Genomic DNA, 19,778 nt, shown 5'->3' with positions numbered 1-19,778 from the left:
GCTGGTGCGCTGTGAGCCGAGGACACCCTGGCCGACCTAAACTCCCCCCCCCCCCCCCCCCATTGGGCCGCATAGGGTTAACTTACTTGAATCTGAGCATCCTCCGTAATTATTTTTATCAAATGCTTAAATTCCCATTATCGCTAAACTGTAGGGTATTTTAGGAAAGCACGTACCTGCAAAAATATTTTAAATACATTGTGTAAGCTGAAGCACAGTTTTTCTGTTATATTTTCATGTTCGCTTTTAACACTATAAACAAAATAGATACAAATCTTTATCATTTTACCAGCTCAAGTATATTTAAACAGCATACCATTTGCAACCTGCATGGAGCCTGCATTTTAAAACAATAATGTATTGAACTGCAGAGGATCTGTTTAAATTCTGCACAGTTGTTGTGCAGTCAGCACAACAGCTTTTTAGTGTGTCTGAAAATATAGGGCAATCTCACAAAGGAAGATCTGTATTTGCATAGGGTAACATTACATGTTAAGGGAAATATGCATGCGAGCACCACTACAACCATTATCAAACACATTAAAGATTAGATTAATTAAAAAACAAACAAAAAAAACTCACATATTTGTTTTATTATCTTTGTCATATTTAAATAACTCAGCAAACAAGATAAGCTCGCAGGTTACTTACAATAAACAGTAGTACTAAAAATAAATATGGTAATACAATTTCAGCAAGAAGTTTTTTTTTTTTTTTTTCGCCAATGTCTTTGTTTTATATAGGGCTGTTAAACGCAATCCATAAGTCATCTGAACTCATATTTTTTAGTTCTGGGACAAACATGGGTTTTTCATGTTCGAAAATGTATTTCATAATATAAACAAATATTCAAATATACTGTAATTTTGAATGAACTAGAAAACTAAATTATAATTCATACAATATCACAGGACAGTAGAAAAAAAATTGTGTAAAATAAACCTGCAACCCATAACATTATCTGTTAAAGGAAAGAGAAAACCCCTCTTCTGTACAATAGTTATTTATTTCACGTGTCATTTATACATTGGTTTTCTTTGCATGATATATTTTTGTTAGAGTCATTTATACATAATGTTATACAAATAAACACGAAAATTGTCATCAAGCAGAGTTTATAATATTCAGATAGTAATGTACTTGATATAAAATACCAGGGCTCTTTAAGTTCAAAAGGTACAGAGATGGTCATTACGTTGTAAGCATGCAAGCTGTGCCACCCCTCTTAGTTTTATATCTTTAGCCACTCGTGGGTTCAGAACCAGAGGGGTGTTAAGTGACATTATTATCTTCAACAAAATTAAAGGGTTTCCAACATTTAGACATTTTAAACTTTAAAAACTATGAACAGCATCAGAAATGTTGCTTAGAAGTCAGATATATGCCACATTAGCACAAATTGGAATTGATACCCATAGATAAAACAGAGTTAGAATCAGAGGCATATGTGGAAAATGTACATTTTCTTTGTACTTTTAACATTTGTAGTTTAATGGCTAACCTTAAACTTATTGCAACTGTATAATCAAACACTTTTTTATGCATTTTAGTTTAACTTTGATTTCATTTTCAAATCATTTTTAAAGCTAACTTCTCCAGTTGCAATACAACTGAAAAAAAAACAAAACACTGCTAGATGGCCAATTTGATATGTCCTGTTTCAAAATCATTTACCTATGTGCACTTTCAGCAGTATTTACAGACCTGTAGGCCTCATGGGAGGGTTGTGGTACACTGCAAAGCAAGTCATTTGCATTCATTCTCATACAAACTACCCACAACGCCTTTGCTTCTGGAATGATGCACCCTTGTTTAGTTCAAAATTGTTATCTTGTGGAAAGCCTGATTAACCAAACTATATTTGAACAAAACTGTACCTGGATGTTATTTCTTGTAACGATGTTCTGCTATCTGACAGCCAGTCCAGCTTCATCATTTTTTCTGTTATTTACCCGGTCTTTTGCTAATGATTTAAAGTCTATGAAATCCCCATGACACAATACGAGCACATGGTATGGCTGAGATCTGGCAGCTCTGACAAAAGCATAGTACCCATCTAGAGTGTAAATCGAAACTCTCTTTCTAGCTGTCTCCACTGCTGCATGGACACTATCACATTCCATTTGGCTATGACCAGATTCCATGAATTTGTAGCCAATCACAGAAAATGGTGCATGTAGCACATTGTACGAAAGACATTTCAGTTTTGGCCTCCACAAGTGTCAGAAAAAAGAACATTCTTCACATGGGAATGCAATGCTTGCAGGTAGTGAAAAACACAGGTGTTAACTTTAGAAGATCTGCACCCCTCTTCTGCTTCATGCCACATAAAACAGTGAACATCTTTACTTTCTACTTCATAAACTCTTAGGTTATAAGTGCTAAACTTGCGAGCAGAACACAAACTGCTTACATTAGTCCAGGGAGTAGTCAAAACCTGCTCCAGATCAAGTGACAACCTTTAATGGTGGATTTTGTTGTGCGTTTTCTTTATCTCTTTCTTCATGTTGTCTGGATTGAGATTTTCTTCACTGATGGGCAGCAAATGCATTCAGATTTTCCACTGTCTGAGAGGTGTATCCTTCACAAAATGTGCATGCATCCTTTTTAGGCATATGGAATGACAGGTAGAATTCTGTGTTGTACACTTCTCTGTATGTATGTTCCTTTTCTGCTGTGATCTTCCATTCATTTTCACCTTTCTTTGTAAAGCTCATGCATCCTTGTTTCAAGGTACTGCCAGCTAGTATATTTTCTGCTGTAGTGTGAATCCATTTATGGAAATTAATTCATGTGTTCTCTCATTGTGTTCTTTTTGTCTTCTGGAATTCTGTTCCATGGAGAATGGTTACCTTGCGCATCACGCTTACTAATTCTTGTATCACTTGTACTGGTAAGAGCACACCTGGAAACATTTTTCAGAGATGTCAAGGGTCTTAAGAAAAATGTCCTGCAAACTCTAACTTTCCTATCATCCAGAGTGAGACTGTACTCTAAGTGTTTTGCCTTTTTGAGCTAGCCTTTGTTGTGGGCTGCCTCTTTGCCCTTTTGAAGACATGGTTTATTTTAAAATCTTGCTGCCTGGTTTTGTCAGCCATACCCCAAAACTTTCAAAAATCCTTTATCTGTCTAACTCTTGAACATTTGAACTGCAGTATATCTACATGCTGCACACCTGATAACTCTTGTCCTGTATTTCTTAATCTTTTGCATTTCTTATCCTTTTTGTGGTTTTCTGGGTTTCTCTGTCTCTTTCTTCCTCTTTGCTGATCTAATTGAATGGGATCATTTCTGTCTGAGATGGTACCTCCATTACATGTGTCCTGGCTTAAAGGCAAAGCAGTAAACTCACAACGTTCTAATTGCTCAGTCAGCTGCTTTGTGTAGGCCCTGTAATGCTGGCTGACCCTTCTCCATTGTTGATCTTTCTCTATGGTCTCTCACATCTGATAAGATTGCTGGATCTGTCTCGTCTGATTTGGACTCTAAAAACACAAATACTGTTCAATACCTAAATAGATATTTAGATGCCACTTATACTGTGCAATGTATACTGTATTTGTATCCAAAGCTACTCATATTGCACTACACATTAATCTAGCTATCATTATTACAATACACCATTTAAAATAAGATGACAGTAGGATTTTCTTTATGACTTACACATTACTCTGTTAATATGTTTAATCAACTTAATGTATTTTAATATTGGATTTTTTTTTAACATAGCTAATAAACCATTATTTATCATTAACATATAAAGGAAGGTAAGGTCAAATGTTTACACATGCAGCCATATAACATGACTCATACTTAAAAAGTACAGTGATATAATAATGTACCGCCATTGTCCAGCTCTGATTCTGAAGGTGATTCTTTGTCTGATTCTTCCATTAAATTAAGTAAAATATCCTCTGCAGATAGATTTTGTTTTACACAATACTTTTATTTACTTCTCATTTCAGCCATTTTGTCCTATCTGCGGTCACATGATCCACCCCACAATGCAATACTCAGTGCCAGCAGGGCGTATGTACACTTAAGCCCTCCTCGCACTAATTCTCACTTTATTCAATGCAGTTTGTGATTTCATTTAGGTCCTTTTGGTACTGGGTAGATCTCATCACGAGCTTTCATATGAATCATGTTACATGCACTTATGCCCCTCTATCAGTTTCCACATATGTGTGTATATGTGGGGCGAGGGCACCTTTGCTCCTAACCATGTATTATAGGATTTTATTTAGGTTCCCAATGTTTACTTAGAGCCCTGCAATTACAATACAGCAATGAACGTTTTAAACAGGAAAAAAAAGGACATATTTTGCATTTAAAAATAAGTAATTCAAGAGAGTTCACAACAGACACTGCGAAGCTGAAAAGGTTTGAAGTGTTGAAAACGTCACGACAGTGTTAACAGCAAAAGCACAGTGCCGTGCTAGCTATCCAGCTGCATTGGAGAACAAACGGGGAACGTGTAACGTGCTTTGCGAGGAACAAACACGTGAAAAGTACTTTCAGTATTTTGCAATGCAGAGCACAGTACTACTGCAGTACTAGATAGATGTCGCAGTGTATACAAAAATACGTCTTGTTCTGAAGAAGGCCAATATTTTCAGTCTTGTTCAGTTTGCAGCAGATTTTTTCAAATATGCTTACTTGTTCATATGTAATCAAAAAACGCAATACAGTCATAATCACTACACCCAGCCAACAACAACAATATTACTACGTGCGCGTAAAAGTGAAGAAGAATGCTCTTTGAAATGAATGAACCCTACCAGGAAAACACCCACTGTGAATAGCAACTCGCTCTCCGTTTACTTTGGATCTGACAGCGAGAGAGTGACGCATTTACGAAAGCGCTTGCTACCCGGCTTCGGCTACCGGAAAGTGGTTGTCGGAGTTTGTCGAGGTTGGTGTCATAGTGTCCCGGATGTAGTTCTCGGAGGGGGAGGCGGAGCGGCTGTGGGGCTGAGCTTCGTTGTTGTGTAGATAGGCGCTTAGTTCAGTGTGTGCGAGTGGGAGATGGACCGAGGGCGCTCTTCCGTTTAGTGAAGCCGTAAAAACATCTCACATGCACAAAAAGTATACAAATAATAGCAAATACAGCAACGCTAAGAAAAAAAAGCTAAACAAAGTAGTTTATCTTTCACATCCACTCTACACACACACACGGCATTGATGGTAATGTATGCAAGGAAACAACCGAGACTCAGTGATGGGTAAACAGCTCAATATTTTTATTCAGATTTTTTTCTCCCTTCTCCGCTTTGACAAATCCGCCATTTTTGTTGGAAACCAAAATAAGTAGAAACTTAAGGAAGCAGCTTTGGCTTTGCAACTCTCTTGTAATGTTTACGCACATTCGCTTGTTAGTTGACGCCCTTTAATTATTTTTTTTTCCTTTTTCTATTTCTAGGTGTACCGACCGAAGGGATTCCCAACCCTACCAGGTACAAGAAACAGAAATAAGATTAAAAGACGGGGGTACTCTAGCGCAGGCTTTTGGAGCACCTACAGGCCTCGGTGCGGAAAAATAAAGCGAAAAGTAACAATCCCAAGATAAAAATATGAAGAGAAAAGTTATTCTGACAAATGTAACATCGTTTCATAGCCAGCCCGACTGCGAACGATTTAGAACGTTGAATAATAATGAAAAAAAATGCAATTTTTCGTTTTGTGCAAGGCCTGTGTTGCAGTAATGCAAGTATATCTGATTAAAAAAAAAAATGAAATGTTGCTAGTATTTAAATATTATCAAGTTAAATGCTGAACTGTAACATTACCGTGTTATTGTTGGATGTAGTATTTGTTGACATCTTATAAGTAACAAGTACCGTTTAGTTACATACAAGTTTATTTGCATTTGATGCTGTAACAAAATATTAACTTTGTTTTGGAAATGAATGTATTGATGTGCATGTATGCTTAAAATGCTTTTGCGTTTGATGTGGCGTTTAAACAGTAAGCTTTACATTAGTGACGTGCATCTCGGATGACACGCAGCACAAAACAAAATATTTTCATGCATGCCTTTGAACTCTAGATACTTGTCAAAGTTTGAGAGAATGCATTCAGTTATGTTAATCATATGTATTAAATTACATTTAAATGTACTTTATTTAAGCCCTGTATGCGGTGCAGTAATTAATAAGTTAAGTTTTTGCCTTTGTTTTAAGTCTTAAAACTTGTGTTACAGACTCTTAAATACCCATCAAAGAGTCATCCTGCCAGTGGTGATCACCGTCATGAAAAGATGCGAGATTCTACAGATCCCACACCGCCGTGCAAAATGCTGCGGAGGTCTGACAGTCCTGAAAACAAACACAGTGACAACACGGGCCATGGCAAGGCGAAAACTACCCATACACACAGAGTCAGAGAGAGAGATGGAGGTAAAAACAAAACACGATGACTACGATTTCATGTTCTTTAACCTTATATAGGTAATACTTAGCTGGACTAATGTGTAGGGTTTATTGTATTGCATAAGAGGTTATATTGGAGGTCAAGTTGTAGTTGCGTTAAATAGGTAGCCAATGAGTAAGATATGCCTACATGCACATCCAAACGCGTTTCAGTAGATGGCCGATTTTTTTTACATTTAATTTAACTACATTGGAGGTGTTTCTCAGCATTAATATCTGTATCTCAGTAAAACATTGTCATCAGCCTGAACTTTAATGCTTACATTGCACTATTCTTGTCCCAATTTCTTTATTGACACTGACAATTGCAACTAATCTTCAACGGCTGAATAATCTCCATGTATAAATACAAAAATAGTGATCCTGAGGACAAGAACATAATTTAACCATACCATACATTTCAAGTCTTGCCTCTGTATGGCCTATTGTGTTGTAGAAACACTATCTGAAGGCAGAGTGAACATCAGTCCTTTAACAAATAATTTAATAATTACTTTTTTATACTATTTTATTTGCAGACAAAAATGGTAACCAGTTATGCTAATTTGTTTCTGCTGTTCTCAAATTCTTTAAGGTATTAAACACCCAAATATCAAAAATAATATCCTGACAAAATTTTCAACATGACAAAAACTGCAAAACATTTTCTTTAAACAAACATCTTTGAAGACCAGTAGTCTTTATCAGTGTCTTCACTGACCAATTTCGAATGAAGCATGTAGAAAAACTATTGACTGAACTTGAGTTCGAGCAGTACTAACATAGTAAAGGCAAGTGTACAGCAATATTGCATTTGATTCCATGGTTTTTTTTGCTGCTCTAATGGTAATATTCATAAGTTCATGTGACATCTTAAGTGACTGACAAGACCAGTGTCAAGAAGGCTGAAATTCAGAATGGCTTTAAAACTGGTTACAGTTTTAATTTGATACTCAATATTTAAATTGCCAAAACATTTATATTCCTTGGCACCAAAGTACTGAGTGCATATTATATGGTGTTCTAAAAAATTCCCAGCGACAGGGATATAGTGGAGGTGGTTCTAATGTCGTGTCTTATACATATATTGTTGTTTTTATATACACTATTCATTTTTCCATATACCTGGAAGTGCTTCCTAAAGTGATGTAACTTGGTATAAACATTATTTAGCATAAATTCTTGAGTATCAGATTGTGTTTTTTTTTAATGGAGCTGTTTATCTGTACTGTCAATGTCACAGTTTTTTGTTACATGTACCTGAAGAATACAAGAAATTATCATGTCATGTAAATCAGTAATTTATATTTGACAATTTTATATAACGTCTCATTTGCATACCTAATGACAAACTTGGTGAGGACATTCAGCACAAGCTACAGTGCATGTCGGTCTTTGAATATATGGTGCGGTCTGTCTGTATTTATGCTGTGGATGTAAGTTATCTGCTTCATGATACCAGCGCTAATTTTGGAGTTACAGCTATGATGGGAGAGTACATTACAGGACACACTCGTTGGTACCAAGGTAGTGGTCCTAAGTGCCTGTAATTCTGGTTTTGTAATAAGATCAACCAACTTAAACCTCAGATGGCAATTTCTGAATGATTTGTTTTTAGCATATGCTATTCTTCAACAAGAGTATTTTAATGTCTAACCATACGACCTATGGAGTCTAATCTTGTCAATCTGAGTTTTAAGTAGGGTGGGTTTGACCTGGCCAGTAATTGGAAGGGAGAGGTCCAACATAGGGTTGAGTCGGTATACTGGGTTTGCAGTTTACCGTAGTTTAGGTACATTACAGTATTGACACCGTACCTGTTTTGCGGCATCACAAATATCGTAATTACGGTATGTAATGATGCCGTGTTTGTGTTCCTATGAACAACATGAAGGAAACGGTCATTTACAATTGAATAACTTCTTTTTACCCAACATCCTGTAGAGAACAAGTCTCAAGTGCTACTCCTTTTCCCACGCAGGTGGATTATCGCAGCCAGGGCCGGCCTTAGGCTGTGTGAGACCCTAGGAGGTGATGATTAAGTGTGAGGTCCAGAACATTAAATGAATGCTACAGTAGCAACCGTGTCTTAGTATGTATATAGGTGCATCATGTAATCATATGCACCTACATATACTAACGTTAAGATGTGGTAAGTAATATTAATTATATTAAAATGTTAATGAATATTTGTTTCTGTTTGTTTGTTACTTTTATATAATTCACAACTTTAAAGCACTCAGAATTCCAGTCTATTTAAAACATATCATGTATTCACTTTTTTCTAAAATGACCATGCCCCAGTGGACCAATTGAAAAATACTGTAATGCCTGACTAAGTGGGTTCTGACAGGTCAGAGGCTAGAATAACCAGGCAGAAATAAATAAATAACAAAAAAAATCCATCTTTGACACTTGACACGGTGTGCAATGCCCCTATGTACATTCATTCTTTTTTTTTCATTTTATTTTCTAAATTACGGAAGAACATACATTACAAATACATTTTCCTAGCTTTAGCGGCAACAAAGTCCATTGTCAAATTTGAGTATTCTAAATTCTTGGCAACTTCGCTCTCATTTGACAGTATCGCCAATTTGACAAACTTTTTTGGGTCATCATTGAGCGCAAGCACGTCATTGATCAATTCCATCCCTCAATTAGTTTTTAGTCTGTTAAAACAGTAAATATTAACAAAATGTGCCCCATGTCTAATCACACACTAATATTTAAAAAAATTCTAAAACAAACGTACTTAAAGAGGGTATTTTAGATATGGGTAAATGTAGTTTAATTGTCATCATTATTTATCCATTCAGAAATAGGGTATATTACTAGGTAAAAATTAAAATCTAATTCACAAAACGATGATTGGTATTAGAAACAATCATGCTGTATATTTTTATATAATCGCTAAACACCAAAATTGCTATAGGATTAAGAAACCTGTGACGGCAGATCTGAGGAGCCCAAACGTTCGACATATTAATGAAACAATAGCTCATGAATTCATTGAATTGTATTAATGTATTCGATTTACGTTAGCTGCAACAACTGATTTGGTTTTAACATAAATCTGTGATTTATATGCATCTAACCAAAGCAGGAGTATTTTTTTTAATCAACGTGTTTATGAACTACCAAAGCTTTACTTTCGCGTTTTAATGAAGGCTTGCGAACACGAAACCATTATTTTACAATGTAGTGTTACCTGTTGTATACTTTCTTTTGGCCCACATACCTTTTTTACTTGCTGAAGAAAGATATAATTGATAACTGTATGAAAGAGCATGTTTGCTACCACTTTCCCACACGACACGCAAGAACCTTCTCTCCTGTGTATGTAGATGTGGATGTGTGTGGGTGAGTTATGTGAGTAGTCTAGACTCAATGAGAAACTATCATCCTCTGGTTGCTAGGGTATACAAAAAAAACTATTAAGCAGGTTTACTGACACTAGGTTTTAATGTTGTTGGCGGTATATGTGGTAAAGTAAATTTGAACCCCTGAACGTTTTACTCGCACGTAACAAGCACATTAAATCTCACGGCAGTCCGGTTGAGCGTGGGGGCCCTAGGCTGTCGCCTCACCCACCTTGCCCTAAGGCCGGCCATGATCGTAGCTAAAACTTAGTGTAATCCAACTCACCAGACACCTCAAGAAAAAGTACTGAATAAAAGTTAGGAGAAGATGTAAAGGTTTAGCCACATAACGTATTAAAGCTATCTTCACTCTTAATGAGGCTTCAGTATAATTACAATGCTGCCTAATAAAAGCTACAGTAATGTTTGTCTTATTCATAGTTCTACTAAATGTAAGTCAGTTTATTTTAAGTGTGACCTGATTACTGTATTTTGATGGTTTTGGAGGAAACTTGTATGTCAGTGACATAGACTTCTCAAAGTAGTTTTTTTTAAACAAGTTATTTACAGTTTTCAAAATGTTTTAGGTAAGTGAAGAAATCTTTTTTTGTACAAATGCTACATGTGTAATAACATACGAAGCTTACTTTTGCAATACCGTGTGAACTGTTGACATTTCCAATAACATACGTCTTGGTGTTAAAATATATATATTTTATGTATTTGATCCCGGTGACAAATAAAACTTCTCTGTTCTTAAATAATCTTTATTGGTAAATGCTTGTTTTGTTGAAGTAAAAAGCAAAAATAGGGTCTTGACTGAACATGTAAAGGACTAAGAATCAATGTTACCGTATTTATTTAACGATAGGGAGACAATCCTACAGTATCTTCTAATGGCACCACACATTAAAACATTTGTCAGTTAATCATATCTCCCTTCCAACCCCATAATTTCCCTTTGTTGTATGCAGTTAAGCACACTCTAACCTCATTCTTGGCTGGTTTCAAAAACACAGTTTAGAACTAATCTTGGATTACTGTAACCAAATTACCATTACTTAATCCAAGATTTGTGCTAATCGGGTGAACCCTGCAATCTAACATGTTTAATACAAGTCAAATAACTACTCAACGGGCATCAAATATTTTATGGAATAGCCTCATTGAGGTCATACATGCATACAATTGCTGCTATCTTTTTTTGATACCAATAACGAGTAGAGGATAGTTGATTCCAGGCCAATAGCTCCCAATATCTTTCTAATAAGTGATTTCCACGCAAATACCCAATGACATAAGAACATAAAGTTTACAAACGAGAGGAGGCCATTCAGCCCATCTTGCTCGTTTGGTTGTTAGTAGCTTATTGATCCCAGAATCTCATCAAGCAGCTTCTTGAAGGATCCCAGGGTGTCAGCCAGTGTTAGATTGGGGGGTGGACGCCGTCCACTCACTTTTTTGGAAGGGTGGACGGAGTCCACCCACTATTTTTGGTGAAACGCCGTTTAACACTCCCTCTTCATTGTTATTTATCTTGAATAGTAGCCTATTTTATTTGTCCCCAATACTTTATTGTTTAATGTTCCTAACGCAGCTTTTGCTTTTATTGCGTCTGCATGAGCACTTTAGCGAAACCAGAAATTCGAGTAGTACTGAAATTGACAAACAGCACCAGGCACTGAAATTGACGTGACAACTGGTGAGGGCGATTTAAATTATGTTTTTTAAAGAATGTTATCGCATAATAATAATACGTGTTGATTCAGTTCAACATTTCTAAAATAAACTAAGTGAAAAATTAGTATAACAGCTGAGCTCTTGTTTTTTCCCTTCCAAAAATGACAAACACTGTCCAAACAGATTTGATGAAAAATAGCATTTGCTCCAAACAAGCACTGCCTCCCTGCGTTCCTAGCAAGATCTCGATATGCTAAAAATAACTGAAAGCGCATAATACAAAGCGAAATGTGTTTAATAGCATATCAGTGTTTACCAAGACACTGCACATCTGTTTTTACTAGGCTATAATATAAAGTCTTCCGTTCTTTATTTTATTGCATGCAAATTGTTGTGGTGTTTTTTATTTGTGACTTGCTATTTTGTCATTTATTATTTAAATGTTATGCATACAATTTAATACGATGGCTTTGTGCTTTATTGTATATAGGTATAATTTGCAATATATTTTGGTAGGCTCCAGGTTTTTTTTTTCAGGTGCTTTTTGATTCTTTTTTTTTTTTGTGTACTTATAGGTTTTTTTTAATTATGATTTGCTAAAAGCGTTTAATTAATAAAAGAAACAGCACTCAAATACAGTAGGCTACAGTAACGTTCGTTTTTTATAAAATAAAAGCATTTAGAATAAACCTTCAACATATTATATGTAGGTTTAATGTTAGACTAATACATATAATGTAACTTAATAGTAGATGTCTTGTGCACCTAAGATTCAGGTAATGCAGAAGTGTAGTCCGGTCCCATTATAGACGGAGCTCTTCAGCGCGGCAGCAGATGGTGATTGAGGAGCTGAACCAGTGTTGAAACTCGCTGTCAAGCAAGATGTGAGAAAGCTGGCTGCCCTTCACGTCACACCAACATCAGTGATGTGGATTGATTTCATTTATGGTCTTTTATTCTGTTTAGAAAGGCAATAGGTATTGTTGTAATGAGTGCTGTTGAGAGGTTATTTAGTTTGTTTTTAACCTTTGTACACATTTTGCTATTTTTACGTTTTCAGCCAGTGTTATTTAAGTTGAATTATTAAAACATAAAATTTTAAATTCATAAACCCCCTCCTTTTTTTTTTTTTTTATCAGTTAAAAAATAATTAGTTTACATGAAGCTATTCTGATAGTATTAACATGTTTCCAACTGTCCTGCTCTGATCCTCTTAAATCATGTTTTGTATTCTAAATATTTTGTTATTAGATATTAGAATATTAAACATTTTGGAGAAGATTCTATCTGGCTTGGCATGCAGCAATAATATTTCTTCAATTGGGTGTATGCTATTAGTGTGTAGGCTATATTGTGGTCATTTTTGAGGACTTGAAAGAACTCAGTGCCTTGGCTATTGTATTGTGCTTGACTGTGCTTGTCAAAGAATAAGTGTGCCATCTTGAGATGTCCTGCAGTGTGTTGATGCCATACTTTCTATTTTGTGGACGAAATATCTTTGTTCTCCAGTTTTACATAATTATTGTCTAATCCTAAAAAAATGTAAACATTATACCAGGCATTTAGTGTAGGCAAAATACAATTTATTTTAAATGTTTAAACAATTTTTGGGGGACCAGGAGATGTGCATAGTCAGATTATTTTCCCATATGGTGGGTACATCCCGCATTAACATTTTTTAAAATGCAGTATTGCACCAATAGCCTTGCAGCCAAATAATATTTCTCAAGAACAGGCAAGGATAGCCCTTCTGTTTTAGAGAGTGAGAGAGTCTATTTTTCTTTATTCTGGGCTGGAAACCTTCCATAGAAAATCTACCCAACAGTGACAGCATATGCTCCACTATTAATTCTAATTATTATATTGATTATTGGTAGCCTAAAACTTAGTTCCAATCTCCACATAATATCATTATTTAAATGCAAATACAGATTTTCTCATTCGACTAACAGATTTTTCATGGACCTGGCTCCCCAAATAATATCTATAGATCTTATTTATTATCGTGATCATACTTAGCTTGATATAGGCTTGCAGCAATCCAGCATTTCCGTCGAAATTGGTGGGTTTTAGTTGTTGTTATTGTCTGTAGCAGAAGAGGCGTGTTCAGCACGCAGCAGACTCGTGTGTGATACTGGAACTCACTTTGACGGTATCAAAGTAAGCGTCTTTCTGTCCAGTGAGCCGTCAAAAAAAAAAAAAAAAATCCCATTCATTTTTAGTGCTTTACTCCATTAAGCGGTTCACAGAGATGCCAAGTGCTATGATTTTGGAGGGTAAAATACGGTGCTATGACGAAGGGTTTGATACTACGAAAAAAATATATATATATATGTTATATAACGTTATATATAAAAATATATACGTATAGCCTATAAATATACATACAAACCATTGTTTCAACAGGCTACCATGTGTGTGTTTTCCTGTCTATTTATATATACATATTATTCTTAATATATTTCACTGGCATTTTACCTAACGTACTAGTAGCGGTGAGCCGGGTTGCTTAGCAACCGGTGTAGGGGGTCCTAGAGGAACTGCCGCGCAAATGTTGCCCTATACAATCGTTCAGGTTTCATCACCAGCCAGATATAAAACAAATGTCCTACTCTCCTCCGTCTAAAAGAAGTCGACTATCCTGCCAGAAATATACAGGAATACACTACAGAATGGCCTTTTATTAAAACAAGTCAAATCTCTGACTCGCATGTCTACTGTGAATATTGCCGGACTGATTTCTTAGTGAAACACGGTGGACGTCACGATTGCATCGTTCATGTAGGTACAAAAAAATATCAACAATTTGCAAAATCTATTGGAAATCATAAATCTATGCGTGAATTTGTAGTGAGTACAGGCGAAGATAATGCAGTGATAAAGGCAGAGACACTTTTTGCAAACTTTGTTGAGCACAATCTTCCAATTGCTGTTTCGGATCATATTGGTCCACTTTGCAAAGCTGCATTTCCGGATTCGAACATCGCCAACAAGTACGGATCAGGCCGCACAAAAACCACTGCCATAATCGAAACCCTTTCAAATGACACGTCAAAGTGTTTAGCCTTGGAATTATCGCTGGGTTATTTTTCATTGAGCACGGACGGCAGCAGTGACACAACAACCAGTCAACTGTATCCAGTTGTAGTGAGATATTATGACGGGTCTCTTGGAAAAATCGTCACGCAATTACTATCGCTACCAGCAATGCAAGAAGTTTTGAGTACTGGAGAGAACATATTTAATTTACTCAACAGAAATTTGGAGAAATTGAACATCCCATGGCAACGATGTGTGAGCTTCTGTTGTGATAATGCCTCTGTTATGGTTGGAGTTCACAAAGGGGTTGCAGCGTTTGTGCGCAAGGAAAATGTATATGTACAGGGATGTCCTTGCCACTTGGTACACCTTGCAGCCCAGTATGCAGCTGCAAAACTACCACCATCAGTGGAAGATCTGTTGATTGACTTGTATTATTATTTCGACAAAAGCAGCAAGAGAAATAAACAACTAAAACAGTTACAGCAGCTCTGTGACATCGAAACCAGAGGAATCATCAAGCATGTAAATACAAGGTAGGCTACCCTTTTTATTAATTAGAATGAGTCATTCTTGATAATACTACCATAGCAATTAATCCATTTTTTAAATCATTATTTTCATTATTAATGATTCAACAAAAATTTAACATTGATGGTTGTTGACTGTGTGGCTGAATTTGTTGTGTTGCTTATATAATTTATTAGTACATTGTGTATTTTTGAAATGTTAGCCTTAACCAAATTACTAAATAATATGTATTATTTGAATGATTGTGTCCTGCTTTTTAAAAAATATATATTTTCTATCTAGTTATTGTTATTTATTCATTTATCCAAGTATAACATTCCAGTCAGTTCTGACAATATGAAAAATGTAATAAATATGCTTATTTTAAGGACTATTAGCTAAATTGTAGAAAAGTACCTGATCAAGGACAAAACCTTCTACTGTCTGCATCAGCAAAGAAAGTGTGAAATACAGTTCCCATTCAGGTTCACAGATGACACCTGTAATTTGATCCCTGATTGAATTTGCCTTTTTTTGTAAATGTTCAATTATCAATATTGTAATAGTAATATATAATGTTTTTCCACAATGTTTGAGAAATTAAACTTCTTCTCTTTTTACTTTGAAGGTGGTTGAGTGTTGGCAAATGTTTTGACAGGCTATTGGAACAGTGGCCTGCTCTACTAAAGTTCTTCACAAGCAAAGAGAGTCCTTCATCTTCTGTCACTAAAGGTATACAATACACACAAACATATCCTTTATGTAGGTATGTATAGGTATAACCAAACAAACAATTGTGGTATTAAATGTGTTCTATGTAGAATTTGTATAAGTATGATTTGTTTAGTAATTACTCTACTAGTAAGGGACTTATTCTGTGTAATCTTTTCATTCATCTTATTGCTTGTAATAGTGGTGCAGTAACTTAATTTTAACTCTGGTGATCTAGTTTACGTGGCATGTGGGAAGCTTTTGCTCCAGCTTGCTCTCTTTTCAACAGCTTATATACTTCTATAAGATCTGAAATGAATCTGTTAATTTTAATATCTATTTATCAATCTATCTACACTTCAGCAAAAGTATATTATAGCTGTATTCACTGAGGTTTACAACTGTATTTTCTATTTTTAGGCTCCAGTGGGGCACACCCTGGCGGACCAGATAAAAAAGCACAGCCTCATAGTGACAGACCACATGAAAGAGCACAGTCTAGCAGTGCACAACAGCCTACTGTAACAGCACAGCTTAAACAGAGTCAGGTTCATAAGAAGCCTGGTTCCAAGCAGATACCTTCTATAAGTGGGAAGTTGGTTCACACTTCAATACCTACAAAGCAAAAGGTTTGTAGTAAAGAGTCTTCAGCCAAAGCCCAAGAAGGAGGACACTGTCAGAAGTTGAAGAGGCCTAGTTCAGATTCACAGAAGAAATCCCTCTCCACATCTGGAAAAACCAAACCAAGAGAGAGCATGCCATTATCAACTAAACAGGATAGAATCAAGTCTTGCTTTGAGAGGGCATCCACAAAGTTGTATTGCTTATTTCTGCAAGCAAGTATTCCAGCATTTGATAAACTCAATCTCCTGTTGCAAAGTGATAAGCCTAATATCCATGTCCTTGGCAGGGAATTACAAGCCATTTATACAGATCTTCTCTGCAAGTTTGTTAAGCCAGCTGTATTGGTAGCAGCCTCCAGTGTGTACACAGTAGATTTTAGAAGTCTCAACAACCAGAAATCTGAGAATGACCTGGTGATTGGAACAAAGACCGGACAATATCTGCACGCCTGCATTGCTGATAAATCACTGCAACATGAAGATGTGAAGCTCTTCTACTCTTCTGTAAAGGCGTACTTTTCAGAGGCATGCACATACATGCAGAAGAAATTTCCTCTTCAGGATGAACTGCTTAGGAATGCCCAAGTGGCAGACATCAGTCAGCGGGAGAAGGTGTCATTTGACTGTGTCTGTTATTTTGTGGACAGATTTGGGCTGGTCAAAGAAGATGAAATGGATGAACTGGAGTCCCAGTTTGTAAGATACCAAATTTTCAGTTTTTCAGAGGACATTTTGTCAGCAGACAGGGCTGATGTAGCATGGAATATGATTGGGCAATTGAAAAATTGTACAACACAGCAATCCAGTTTCAGTGTGCTGGTGAAGGTCATGCTGGTGATCCTAACCATTCCTCACAGTAATGCAGATAGTGAGAGGGTGTTTAGTATCGTTCGCAAGAATCGTACAGAGTTTCGGCCAAATTGATCTGATAGGACCCTGGAGGCGCTGCTTGTCCAGAAGCTCCACATCCTTGCACGTGACAGTGTGTGCTACAAGATGTTTGGCTGTGATCTGCTTAAAAAATGCAAACAAGCTACCAATAAAAAAATAAGTGGAATTTAATACCAGAACTACATTAATACAGTAAATACCAACATACAGATCAGGAGGTCCTTACCTTTTTTTTTTGTAAAAGACTTTTAGTTGGAAATGTTAAAAGTTGGTAATGATGCAAATTGTACCAATGTTTGTGTATACCAATGCAATAGCTTAATGTCTGTTGTATGGAAGAGTATTTGAAATGCATTTGGTATACTCAATTGCATTTCAAATACTTTTCTATACAACAGACATTTAATTAAATTGAAATCCAAAGTACTTGTAGTTCAGAATACAAATATCAAGTGAAATGCAAATAATTCAAAATAAATACAAATTGTTAAATCTTTCTTGAGATGTTATTTGGTTAGTTATTTTTGATAAAGTTTGGAGGTTGAATATTTCAGTCCAGAATTGATTCTTCCTTAGGTGAGCACCTAGCAGCACCTGATCATGAAAAAAAAATACCGCCTCGCTGCGCTCACCAGGTAATCTTTTTACTGGTCAGGTGCTACTATTTTTTACGGCAAGTGCTACTATTTTCCACTTTCAGAACTTGGCATCTCTGGGTTCAGTGACTAACTTTCTGTTTAAACAATAACTGCACTCAGACACTCAATACAATGTTGCTGCGGCCGGGATTGAAGTACGGTGTGCTGAAAGGCTCAATACACAGCAATGCGATTAACGCGCGTTAAAATAATTAATCTCTAAAATTATTTACGCGTTAATCGCAGAAGTTAACTGCGATTAATTGACAGCCCTAGTTTACATAGAAGTCAGGCTTATTGGTCTGGTCTGTAGTTATCTGGTTCAGTTTTGTCTCCCTTTTCGGTCAGTACAATCCCTGTGTCAAGAGACTGTTGCATGATCTTGGTTAGCGGTTTGTAAATAACTTCTTTCATTTCTTTGAGTACTATTGGGAGGATCTCATCTGGCCCAGGGGATTTGTTTATTTTAAGAGCTCCCAGTCCCTTTTAAAACTGGATAGGAACAGGTCGACATGTGGGGCATGTTGTCCGTATCCTCCTTTGGTTTTAGCCCCCTTAGCAATGTTCATTTCTATCTCTTGGGCTTTCTAACTTCCTTTTTGACTTGTGTTTGCCGTTCCAAGTACTCTTTCTGTGTACTTTGTTTTTGGTCCCTTTTAAATGCTCTGTAAAGTGCCTTTTTTTGCCGAATATTTTTTTTAATTGATCTATTAACCCTTTGCAGTCCATTTATTAAGTGCGCGTCAGTATTCTTTTTTCACACAGTGCGTCTAAAATTAACTGCGCATGTGAAAATAAATTGGACCTGATGCGCACTTAATAAATGGACTGCAAAGGGTTAAAAGGCCCTGCATATCAACAAAGCACTCACTAGGCATCTCCAGCCCCGCCCCACCCTTTCGTTCGCTATAGCTTTCACATATGCTAAGAAATAAATAATAATAATAATAATAGTTGTACATACCGATCAATCATCTCCTGATCACTCGTGTTATCACCAAACTCCTCAATAATGCAATCCAAGCCATGATTTTATTACTATAACATCTCAAAAAAGCTCTGCAAATGTCCGTGATAGTCTCTGTGCGCTGATTCAGTAACAGGCAGCTTGTTTCCGTATGGCCGCCCCTATCTGATCCCAGGGGCAGGTATGAATATTCATGAGATACGCCTTTTTTATTTTTTTATTTTATTTTTTTTTCTTATTGGCTTGTCTCGGCTCCTGTCGCTCCCACTCGGCCATTGAATGGTTTTTTCATCTTTTTCCAGAGAAAAAACGACTAGAAACCCGTTTTTTTGATGATGTCGGACAGGGTCCGACAATGGACCGGATAGGAATAATTGCAATGTAGGACCAGGTCCGACAATGGACCGCAAGGGTTAAACCATTTTTGGCCATTTTGTTTTAGATGTGTCTACTTTTGGGATGTAATTGTTTTGTGCCTGTAGTACTACTTATTTTAAAAAACAGCCTCCCTTTTTCTGTGGATGTTTTCTCTATTTTATTCCAATCTACTTCTGTTAGTCTCTGTTTCATACCTTCATAGTTTGCTTTTCTAAAATTATAAACCTTAGCTTTAGTCATTACTTTTTGGGTTTACAAAATCACTTCAAATGAGACCATGTTGTGGTCTGAGTTTGCCAATGGTTCTCTGACCTCTGTTTTAGTTATTCTGTCTTCGTTATTTGAAAAGACTAAATCAAGGCATGCCTCCCCTCTAGTCGGTGCCTTGACAAATTGCGTTATGACACGAGGACTGTGGAGTAGGGATAGAATGAATTGGATAAATATCGCACCTATATATGCACATTTAAGATATTTGGTTTATTTTGTCGAAACCTGTTATGATTAACAGTAACCGCAAAGGGTTGATTGATGTGCGGAGGTTTCATGGTCAGCGCCTTAAAAAGGAG

At 36.3% G+C, this 19,778-nt stretch overlaps 1 protein-coding gene and 1 long non-coding RNA gene across 6 annotated transcripts in view; one reads left to right on the top strand and one right to left on the bottom strand.

The window, feature by feature from the left end:
* Window positions 1-987: 987 nt before the first annotated feature.
* On the bottom strand, window positions 988-4,875 carry LOC117394236 (uncharacterized). Its single transcript, XR_004543351.3, has 2 exons — window positions 3,843-4,875; window positions 988-3,485 (listed from the first exon to the last, which is right to left on the bottom strand). It is a non-coding gene; the product is annotated as an uncharacterized LOC117394236 (long non-coding RNA).
* A 10-nt stretch (window positions 4,876-4,885) lies between these two features.
* Window positions 4,886-19,778, top strand: part of LOC117394664 (WW domain-containing adapter protein with coiled-coil-like) — a 62,542-nt gene continuing 47,649 nt past the window's right edge. The window contains exons 1-3 of one of the 5 annotated variants that reach the window (XM_059019698.1): window positions 4,886-4,915; window positions 5,423-5,456; window positions 6,203-6,398. In XM_059019698.1, the coding sequence (XP_058875681.1) occupies window positions 6,260-6,398 (139 nt within the window). In that variant the 5' untranslated portion in view covers window positions 4,886-4,915; window positions 5,423-5,456; window positions 6,203-6,259. Of the gene's footprint in view, window positions 4,916-4,959; window positions 5,226-5,422; window positions 5,457-5,532; window positions 5,552-6,202; window positions 6,399-19,778 lie in introns of those variants that run through there. The other 4 variants (XM_033993068.3, XM_033993071.3, XM_059019707.1 and 1 more) reach the window with 4 other exon arrangements.

Source organism: Acipenser ruthenus, chromosome 3 (assembly GCF_902713425.1).
Source record: "Acipenser ruthenus chromosome 3, fAciRut3.2 maternal haplotype, whole genome shotgun sequence".
NCBI classification, from domain to species: Eukaryota; Metazoa; Chordata; class Actinopteri; order Acipenseriformes; family Acipenseridae; genus Acipenser; species Acipenser ruthenus.
The sequence above is the reverse complement of the archived record's forward strand: the minus strand, read 5'-3'. Positions and strand labels throughout refer to the sequence as shown.